Consider the following 11,111-nt stretch of genomic DNA (forward strand, 5'->3'; position numbering starts at 1 on the left):
TCGTCATGTACTTCAGTTTTACCATGCAAGTACCAAACAAGATAATTTTGCATAAAACCATGCTTCATTAAATGATATTTGACTGTATTTTCATCTTGAAAGCTACGGTTCTGACACTTAAATCGATTGCAAGGATAGCGAATCCGATCACTATTTAAATAATCTTGGCAATTCTTAATTTTCTCTATAAATTCATTTATTCCCTCTAAAAATTTGGGATTCAGTAAACCCTCTCTGAGACGGGCATACATCTAACTTCTTTCAGTAGACATAATAATTACATTCACTATGCTGATATGAAACTAGAATACTTATAAACCCTGTCAATGACACAATGACAATAGGGCAAAGAGAGAAACCTGCAAACACAGTGGGAAAAGACAAGGAAGATTTTGAGCAAAAGGGAGGCACAAAGCATTTTATTGAAGAGGGGTTTCTAGAAAGGAGCTCAAGGTAGGTTTTGATATTGCTGAGGCTTACTAGATTCCATGCAACTTTTAGATTCTGAATTGAAACCACTTTTCTATTTCTAATATTGGTCAATAATTTATTCTTGCAAAATCCTAAGAACATAGAAAGCATAAAGATTTTTTTGTTAGGTTGTTGGCATGAACACATATTTGAAATTTAAGTTTGTCTCCTCAACTTGTCTTGTAATGCCTATTTGTTGTTTTGATTGATTTCCTATCTTCAATGGCAATTTAATATCCTGGACATGATTTTGGTTGCAATTAGGGTCATGAGAATGAAAGAGAGACTTATTATGGAACAAGAAGCTGTCTTTAAAGAACAGACATCTTTGGAGAGTCAATTAAATTCAATGAGAATGCAAATTAACCATCTCAATTTGGAAGTGGACGGACCAGATGCAAATTAACCATCTCTTTAACACTGATTGTGAGTGTCTGTGTGTGTCCCTAGTATCTTGTGATTGTTTCAACATTGTAATTATTATTTAAGCAGGGGTAATTTCCATTCTTTGGACATGTTTGTTGATATACTTATTCCTGAGAGGTTAGGTTTTCTTTGTTTGCAGTTTCTGTAAGAAATGCTTAAGGTTTGCTGCTGATAAATGTGGAAAGAAATGTCCAAAATGCAGATAGCTAATAAGGTGTGAATTTTACTAAATTAAGCTATTTTTTTTAGTAGGTAACATATTTAATTATGAAGTTTACATAATCATCATGTTTTCTTCTGTGTTGTGAATTTTCAACAATGAAAGATCTTGCAGTGTGAACACTGTTCTTTGGATGAAGAGAGGAACTGAACCAAGATGAAGATTCTGCAGCACTAGCTCAAAGATTGCAAAGAGACACAAGTGGAAGGAACAGAAGAGGGGGGGGGGGGACTGAGCCAAGATGAGGATGCTGAATCTGCACAAAGCTTGCCAAGAGAAGATCTTGCAAGGTTATTAAGGCGAAAAAGAGGGACGCCTAGGCCTAGCCAAGATGAGGATGCTGCATTAGCTCTAAGGCTGCGGAGGGAAGAGTTTATGGAGGAGGACACCATGCACATTCAGGAAGCTCACTTTCCATGGCTAGAGCAAACTTGAGAGCTATGGCGTCAAGAGCTATCAACATTCGTATGAGAAGCTGGCCAATATAGTTCTACAGCTAATTAAATCTGGATGAACATAGTTTAATTTCCCACAAGCTTCTACTGATAGTTATCTGTTTTATTTTTTATACCAATATTTGGAATCGGCTTCACGAAATTCATGCTACTGGCTTGAATAATTCAACGGTGAGCTTTTTATTTTCTTCTCCATGTTTTTTTGTTGATGAATTCCCGCAGAAGATGAATGGTATAACCATGGATATAATGGGACACACACAGTGACCCATGATCAATGACTATAACAAAATCCATCATACATGCAAGAGAAATGCTAACAAAAAATCACTTTTTCTAGCATTTCTCTCTAGCATAAAACACTAGAACTTAGATTAATTAGACACTATGTGTTCCTAGCATATCCAAGTGCATCAAGGGATTGACAACATAATTCATGCTTTTAGGTGGGGTTGCATTGAGGTTTATTGTCAAATGTTTGGCTGGTGTAATGGAGTAAAACATAATACTTTCCAGAAAGAAACTGTATAAATTGAACTATATAGTTCTGTATTAGATTTTATTACATGTCATAAAAATCTTCGTAATGATCTATTGTGTGTTAGACCATCGGCAAGACCAGATTGCCTTAACAGGTCATAATGCAAAAATCAACTAACCAAGTTTGAAAGAGTTGGAAAGCAGTTATTGCAGAGATAAAAATAATCAACTAACCAAATCTAAATGATGGCAGGAATTAGGGATTTGATGATTACGTTTAACATGACATAATGCAAAATTTAACTCACCAAGTCTGGATGACTGTCGACAATGAATGGCGCAACCGGTGGAAATGGCTCACTTGTCAACGGTGATGGTAGCAATGACGCACTTGATGACGGTCTAGCAATGGACGGTGGACGGTGATGGTGGTGGAAGCTATACTCCTTTGTTAATCACTTAGCGAGATTGGAAATTTGAAAAATAGGAATTAGGGATTTATTGATTGGGATATCATTTAATTTGTCAATCACTAACGGATATTGGTCCGTTAGTGATAATAACGGCTTTTTAACGGACTATACGTATACATCTGTTAGTATATACTAACGGATGTGTGACAAATATTACTGTCCGTTACAAAGCGAAATGGTCATTAATAGAATTAATAACGATTATGCACATCTGTTAATGTGTAATATATTTCGCAAAATTCGTAAGTAATATAAGTTATTATCACTAACGGATTCCTCTCCGTTGTTATCATTAACGGACTAATGGATTTATGTCCGTTAGTGAATTTTGTTAGTAATTATATGGTTTTTTGTAGTGTGTGTACCTTAAATCATAGTGAGCTACTAAAAATAAGAATAAAGGAAGATATTTGTAATACCCGGCTAGACTCCGACATCGAAATTCCTATCGTCCGGCGGAATCTCGGATGTCGGAAACCTCTAGAAGGGTAAAATATGTTTTTCTAAAATGTTTTCAAGTGTTTTAAGGTTTTAAGTAAGAAAGAAATTGAGTTTTTGAAAGAAAAGCACCATGGAGGAAAATCCAGGTTCGGCCGCCGAACTTGGTGGAGTTTTGGAGTCACCTTTGGCTTCCGAAGGTGGTCTGGCCAGCACCTATAAAAGGCTCCATGTCCGAAAATGGGCGAGTTTTCTCCTCCATTTTCGGGCAAAGGTGAGTTCATGCCCTTCCATAGTTGGTTTTGAGGTTTTCCTTCAAATCCTACAAGTTTCTAACAAGTTTTAACTTGGTTTTGAAGATTTTGAGCTCAAATCGAAGTTGTGAAGCTTGGAGACCTCCGAAACCCATTTTTCCCCAAATCTCCAAGTTGGGTCACGTTTTCTCTCGATCTTCAAGAGGTAAGCGTCGATCCTCACGTCTTTGATGTTTGAGCATGTTTTAAGGGGTATTGAGGCATGATTAGGCTAGTTGTTAAATGTTATGGTTTTTATGGGTTAAGTATGAAATGCATGATTATTGAGTTGCCATGTTGATGTTTATTGGGGTATAGGATAGTTTGAGACCCCTATATGCTTATGAATGTGTTTATGCATGTTTGGGAGTGTTGTGCTTGTGTTTGGAAGGTTTGGGAGGCATATGTACAAGTGAGGGCTGAGTTCTGCCATTTCTGAAAGAACTCAGGTTCGGCAGCCGAAGGCACTTTCGGCCGCCGAACCTGCCTGTGGAGGCAAGCTTTTGGCTGTCGAACCCTGCCCCTGAAAGTTGGACTTTCGGCTCTGGAGGGGAGTTTCGGCCGCCGAAGGTGCCATCAAAGGTGCATAAGTTCCGTCTCTGGAGGGGACTTTCGGCCGCCGAAGGTGCCGCCGAAAGTGGCTGAGTTTCGGCTCTGTAGGGACTTTGGCCGCCGAACCTGCCGCCGAAAGTGCCCTGTTCAGCCTTCCTTTGCATGATTTCTATGATTGTTTTATGATGTTTTAGGGAATTTTTGGGAAGTATTTTAGAGTTATGATTAGCGTATGTTTGGTCCCTCATTTTGAGTCCACCTGTGTAGGTTTGGACCCGAGGAACCGAGGACCCCAGCAGTGAGCTAGCTGCTTCAGAGTCAGCCTGAGGTGAGTAGAATGGATCTTTATGTTTCAAAGCAAACTAAATTTGAGCATGTTCATGCATCACGAATGCCATGAGATATATTAGGGTGTTTGCATTAGAATTCACGAATATGTTGCATTGCATACTTTGATGTTGATGTGGATGGATGTTGGATGACCCATTAGTCCTCGATATAATATGATGATGATATAGTGTGGAAGTCCGGTTGACCCATTCTACGTCCCGGCATAATGTAAGAAAAAGTCCGGTTGACCCATTCTACGTCCCGGTACATTGGAATGTTGTGATATGTGATGTTTAAGGGAAAGACCAGGACCCATTCTACGTTCTGGCACTATTGGAATGTGTAGAGGGCTATTGGTGACAAGTCCATCCTTGATATGATTTGTTTGTGATGTGATGCATTGCATGAAAACATAAACTTTAATATAATGTTTTACTATTCTGCTCACTGGGCTCTAGTAGCTCACCCCTTTCCCTTAACTCCCAGGTTTGCAGGTACAGGTTAGACCGGGGAGTCTTCCAGGATGAAGTTGCGTATATGTAACAGTTAGATGTGGACATGTATAGTAAAATATTATAATGTGATGTAATGTAAAGAATTGTATTGAGGATAGAATTGTGCTTGGCCCTAGTGTATGTAAATCCCTGTTGGTACATGATCTTTTTAATGAAATGTTTTAATGATATTTTATAAAAACCAAGCTTGATTATAGTAATGATGACCCAACTAGAGCATTTGATGAGAGCTCTAATCTGGGGTTTGTATGTTTAATGTATAGTGCATACACAGGTTGAGCTTGGTGAATGAAAAAGTTTAAAGTTATGTAAATGTTTGATCATGTATGAGATTTATCAGGTGTAACAGGTTGTATGTTAGGCTGGCTATGGGTCCCGGCGACCTTAAGTCGATCTGGATCCTAGCACTGGTAGCGGTCCGGTTTCCGGGTCATTACAATATTTTTTTAGTCATCTTTCATCACTAATAAGAAGTTCTAGCAAGTTCAGAGAGAAACGATTTTTTTATCTCTTTCTCTATGGTTTTTGGATTATAGACTTCGTAATGCTTGTCTTGGGAAAGTCTTTTCTGATAGTTTTCCTCCTTTTTGTTCTTAAATGAGTGTTGTTGAAGTTCTGATCGTCTATAGAAGGAGTCCTTTCATCAGTTTCGGAATGATTTTATCGCTAGATCTGCTGGCAGGAAGAGCAGCAGTTTTCTATTTGTCGGATTGAGGATGCTTTGCGGGGTCAAAATAACGGGAAGGCTAGCTCCGGGTCTTTACTGAAATTTCATTTCGAACAAAAAGAACAAAAATGAATTATATGGGGGCCAGGAGACAGTATCATGCAGCTTTGGTAGTGTTGTAATGGAAATGTAAACAAGTTGGAAAGCTTTGGAGAGGTGACAGAATATTATTGAGCAAGGATGTCCATTTGTGGACACAATCTGAGGTTGCAGAGAAATGCTTTTCGTATACCTTGTGTGAATTTTTTTTCCCTAGCCTCCATTGGACAAAATAGATAAGCATCCTTTTGCTTTTGTAATGTATTTATCTTAGGGAAATAAGGTTGACATTAACAGGCTGTTATCGATAAAATTAGTTATTTTAATACAGTTAACTGTTATTATGGTGTCTAACTAAAAATTTTAGAATCAATTTATTGGTTCATTAACTTGATAAAAATTAAAAAGCTAAATTCATGATTTTTAAACTATGGTGCTTATTTTTTTAATTATCCAAAAATTAAGAAGTTAAATTTTTTAATTTTCTTTATTTTTAAGCTGAATTGAATTAAAGTAATTTAGATAAAAAGTTTAAAATATATGAATTAAGTTTTCTTGATAAATATATATCTATGTGAGTTTTAAGAATAAATGGAATTCTTTCTTTTTCACTGGGAAAATTAAAAACAAAATCTTAATATTATGAACATAATCTTTATTCTTTTTATAATTATAATTTTTTTAATATTAATTCTAGCAGTTCAAAATCAAAATAAAAAAATCAAAATTTTGATATTTATGAAAATTAAATTGGTAAATTTTGATATTTATGAAAATTAAATTAAATTAATTTTAATTAAAAATTAAATTGAATTGAATCAGTTTGATTCAATTTGATCGGTTTGATTTTTTAATAAATTTTTTATTTTTTACTTTTTTATTTTTAATTTTTTAAAATTTAATTAAAATATTTTAATTTTAATATGATTTAATCTTTATATTATTGAAAATAATATATTATTAATACTAATCGATTTAATTTAATTTTTTTAATTAAAATTAAACTGAATTAAAATAACTAAAATTTTTTAAATTAAAAATTAAAATAAAATAAAATAAATAAAAAATTAAAAATGAATTTTTAAATTAATTCAATTTAATTATTTTTTTTAATTTGAACGAGTACTATCTCCTAATTGATATACAAGTATATGTAATTATATTCCTCAGAAATAATCGAGCTGGCCGGTTCGACCCGACTCGATCCACTGTGATCACCGACATTCTAACCAATGGCGCTGATTTCACGATCGATTGCGCGCGATAATCTAGCAGTTTCTCAGATCAGACACTTATTACAAGCCCTAACCCCCTCGAATTTCGTTTTACTAGTCAGATCAAATCCTAAATCGGATATCTTCTTTGTCAAATGATATGATTGCGGTCTCCGTCAAGCCATTGTTCATCGCCATCTTCACTCTCTCTCTCTTCCTTGCCGGCATTTTGCTCTCTCCTTCGACGCCGTTTTCTTCGAGCCTGGTGTCCTCTTCATCTTCATCCAAGTATGATTATTCATTTAGAGCTTTCTTAATAGTGTTTCTCTTAATGTCATCCAGAGAATTTGTAATGTATAATTCACCTGTATATATAATTTCGGTAATGCAGACGGAAATTGGATATATGGAGTGTTAGAAGGATTGTGGAATGGAGGCCTTGCAGGTGGTGGCTTCAAGGACACCTTACTGGTAAATACTGCTCTTGTTTGATGCTTTTTTGGTGAATTGCGATTCACTATAGAAGTCGAGTTGAAATGCGAATTTAAAGTTAGTTGCTAGGGCTAAAGAATTGTAAATGATTGAAGTTTCTGGCTTCTTTGTTTACTCCCTTTTCGATACTGGGTTAATCTAATATCTATAATAATACCCTTCACTTTAGCTACGTTAGAAGGAGAAAAGATTTCGGGTTAGATGCAATCCTTGTGTGCAATTGCCAATTTGAATAGTTAAGATCTGGAATGGTTGGAAATTGTTGAATTATATAGCACAAGTTTGTCCAGCATTTTCTCTAATATGCAATTAAGAATAAAATTTAGTAGTGATAGTAAAATTGATAGTGCTTCAACTTTATCCAGTTTCTATTTATTCTTAGACTTTAACATTTTTCATTCAACTGCTTAACCAGATTTATAATTTCTAATCAAGTGTTAGTCTTAGACTTTGCTGTTGTGACTTTTATCTTGTTTGAAAACAATATGATGTTTTTATTGTTATTTTTAGTTTTCTTGTTATCAGGGAATTAGGTTCATTAATAGTTACCATTTTTGAGTTTTTGTTTTATTCTTCGTTCCAAATTTTAATTCTTGAACTTGAGTTTAATGTTAATATCGCTTTTCACTGAATAATTCTGGCCAAATTTGATTAGAAAGTATTAACTTCTTTAAATGTTTCAATGCAAAAAGATAAAGCAAATACGTAGATAAGCACCATCAATGATATAAGGTAGCTTTTTGGAGGGTTTAGACTGTATTCGTGGCTAAGAATAGGGTTTGATATGCGATAAGGCTTAGCATTGGGTTTGGTTTTCTTTTTAATTCTGAGTCAATTTAATTGGTTTTCATTGCAGACAATTGCATTGGTTTTTTTGTTGAAATCCTGCAGCTCTACCAGCAGAGAGTAATGGGTATATCCGTGTGGATTGCTATGGTGGCCTCAATCAGATGAGACGAGATGTGAGTGTTCAGTAGATAAATAGAGTTGAGAAAATGATTGGTTTATACATGTTGCTTTGGTATTTTTTTAAATTGTTTATGATGTTTGCAGTTCTGTGATGGTGTTGGCATTGCCCGTTTGTTAAATGCAACATTGGTGTTGCCAAAGTTTGAAGCTGCTGCATATTGGAATGAATCAAGGTAATCTCCATTGGTTTGTTCATAATTTAGTTCATAATTTAGATTGAATGTACAGTTAATAAGATTTTTCTGTTGTGCTTTAAAGAACACTAAAAGATAATTTATTTTGCTTAATCTCAAAATTTAAGCTATGTTAGGGAGAGGATCCTGCAATGTTTATGGTTTCTCCTTGTATATTGATCCAATATGCAAGTTAGCTTAACTTGTGATAATGTTTTGAGATGTTTCTTTTCCAGGAGTCAAATATCTTTTCCTTTTCTACATATTAAAATTAGATATCAAAATTTGTTATCTATATATTTAAACTTTAAAATAAATTCAATTGTAAACTACAATTTACTCCCTATAGTTTAGTGAAATTAAAGCATTAGTGCCTAGTATTTTTAAACTAGCTATTTAGTTTTTGTAATTTTAAAAAACCAGCAAATTAGTCTCTACCATGTGCAGTTAAATTATCATTATTGTATTATTTTTAAGGACTGGCTTGCTATATATATAATTGTATTTAAACTACAAGGAGAAAATTGTTGGAATATATGAAATTTCAGGAACTAACTTGTGAATGGAAAATATAAATCCTGCTATAAAGTTACTACTTTGTTGGCTTTTTAATTACAAGGATTAAATAACTGGCTTGTAAAAATACCAGACTAAAGTATAGGTTTCGCTAAACTGCAGGATCTAAATTGTAGTTTACTCTAAATTCAAATTTTGTGAATGTCTTCATGTGAACATTTTGGTTATGTATTCAGCACATAATGAAGAGATGTAGTTAATTCATGATATATTCCAGTTGATTTAAGGAATGAATTAGAAAATATGCTTGCAAATGTATGATTCTTCTTCTTCTTCTTCTTCTTTTCTCAATGACTTCCTGAAATAAAGGAACAACATTCTTTGTTTTATTATAATAAACTCAAATAAACACTTCTTTTGAAGGTAACATTTCCAAATTACTTTGAGATGTATATCTTTAATGCAGTATCATAGAGATGAAAGGCTAATGGCTCACTAATACATAATCTTCTCCTTTTTGACTTCCATTGATGTGGTCCATTTATTCTGTTTTAAAGATCATTTCAGTTATATAACTCTTTCGTTTTACCTCAGTGGCTTTGCAGATGTATTTGATGTTGATTACTTCATTCAACATATAAATGGCTTTGTTAAAGTTGTTAAAGAATTGCCCCTAGATATTGCATCAAAAGAACCTTTTCAGGTAGACTGCAGCAAACGCAAAGGCCAATTTGATTACATTGAAAGTGTTCTTCCATCCCTACTGGAACACCGTTACATTTCAATTACACCAGCAATGAGCCAAAGAAGGGACAGGTAGCACATTATATTGAACTTTCATGCTTGTTTCCACATCTAAAGAGTTATTGATATAGAATTACCGAGTTAATAGTTTATGGGCTGTTACTAAATTTTGGCATCATGGATACGATTGAAAAATAATACCTTTTGTTTTTAGGTATCCAAAATATGCAAAAGCTGCACTTTGTCAAGCTTGTTACAGTGCATTACGCCTTACAAGATCCTTGGAAAAGAAAGCTTCAGAACTGCTTGAAGCTATACCGAAACCCTTCCTCTCACTTCACCTTCGGTTTGAACCTGATATGGTGGCGTACAGTCAATGTGAATACTCAGGCCTTTCTATTGCCTCCACGGAAGCCATTGAAGCTGCAAGGGGAGACAGAAAACCATGGACTGGGGAGTTGGCTCGTATTTGGAGAAAACGGGGAAAGTGTCCCTTAACGCCTAATGAGACTGCCATCATACTTAAGGCACTTTCTATTCCTACAAACACAAGTATATATCTTGCAGCTGGGGATGGCCTAATGGAAATTGAAGGGTTAACATCTGTATACACCAATGTTTATAAAAAGTCTGCCCTTCTTAGTGGTGAGGATTTCACAAGCATGCATGGGAACACAAAAGCTGCATTGGATTATTATGTATCTATCAATAGCGATTCGTACATGGCTACATACTTTGGTAACATGGATAAGATGGTAGCTGCCATGCGAGCTTATAAGGGGCTGTATAAAACCCTATTCTTAAGTAGAAGAGCTTTCGCAGAGCTCACTTTTCAGGGCTTGAAAGGGAAGGAGTTGATGCAAGCCTTATGGACAGCTCATAAAGAAGACTTTGTCATGGGAAGAGGGTCTGCTTTGCCGGACTGCTTTTGTGAATTTAAATTTTAACTTCATCAATATTTTCTCCTGTCCTGGTTTAATGAGATTGTTTTTTATCTGATATTATGCTTGTTGCCGATCCCATTTGGAAGGTCTGATCGACTGCTAGCTGGTAACCATTTTGAAGTTCTTGGAAATTGATTAAAACACGAAATTATCGATTGCTTATTTTAAGCAATAATGTTGGTTAAACTACGTTATGGAGAATATTTTCAAGTATTAAAAATTTGGTTATCCTTATATAAAAGCAAAAATCTACCCATCTGTTTCATAAAGCCTTGCAGGCAGCCCAAAAACACCATCCTACTATTCTCATGTCCAAAGATGCATTTGCTGTAATTTCTCACCATATTCGGAGAAAATCAATGTTGATGTCATGATTGATTGGATGTATGACATAAACATTAATATTACATCTTCTATGAACTTAAACCATTTATTTTAATAGCAGGATTTGGAGTATTGAGGGTGTAGCACTTTCAAGTTCCAATTCCAATTCCAATTCTATCATAGACCCAGTTAGTCATGAACTACATAAACATGTGACACATGATATTATCCACTTATTTTGCATGCGAGTTCTACATATTTTTGCTTTTGATTTTGATGAACTATATCTAAACAAGAAAAATCTAGCACTCAACAA

At 34.7% G+C, this 11,111-nt stretch overlaps 1 protein-coding gene across 2 annotated transcripts; it reads left to right on the forward strand.

Moving 5' to 3' along the window:
- Positions 1 to 6,613: 6,613 nt before the first annotated feature.
- On the forward strand, positions 6,614 to 10,639 carry LOC110625461 (O-fucosyltransferase 13). 2 transcript variants are annotated; one of them, XM_021771059.2, is made up of 6 exons: positions 6,614 to 6,921; positions 7,025 to 7,104; positions 8,017 to 8,087; positions 8,179 to 8,267; positions 9,378 to 9,599; positions 9,742 to 10,639. In XM_021771059.2, exons 1-6 carry the CDS (start codon positions 6,794 to 6,796, stop codon positions 10,472 to 10,474), a joined length of 1,323 nt encoding a protein of 440 aa, XP_021626751.1. In that variant the 5' UTR covers positions 6,614 to 6,793; the 3' UTR covers positions 10,475 to 10,639. The 2 variants fall into 2 exon arrangements, with proteins under 2 accessions (XP_021626751.1, XP_043817700.1); XM_043961765.1 differs by having other exon boundaries at positions 6,860 to 6,921; positions 7,982 to 8,087.
- The last annotated feature ends 472 nt before the right edge of the window (positions 10,640 to 11,111 follow it).

This window comes from Manihot esculenta, chromosome 11, assembly GCF_001659605.2.
Source record: "Manihot esculenta cultivar AM560-2 chromosome 11, M.esculenta_v8, whole genome shotgun sequence".
Classification (NCBI taxonomy): domain Eukaryota; kingdom Viridiplantae; phylum Streptophyta; class Magnoliopsida; order Malpighiales; family Euphorbiaceae; genus Manihot; species Manihot esculenta.

Excerpts from the sequence above, each read along its gene's own strand:
- LOC110625461 (XM_021771059.2), top strand. The coding sequence starts at position 6,794 with ATGATTGCGGTCTCCGTCAAGCCATTGTTCATCGCCATCTTCACTCTC. Across the intron at positions 7,105-8,016 it reads GCTTCAAGGACACCTTACTG|CTCTACCAGCAGAGAGTAAT; the intron begins GTAAATACTGCT and ends GAAATCCTGCAG. Across the intron at positions 8,268-9,377 it reads GCATATTGGAATGAATCAAG|TGGCTTTGCAGATGTATTTG; the intron begins GTAATCTCCATT and ends GTTTTACCTCAG.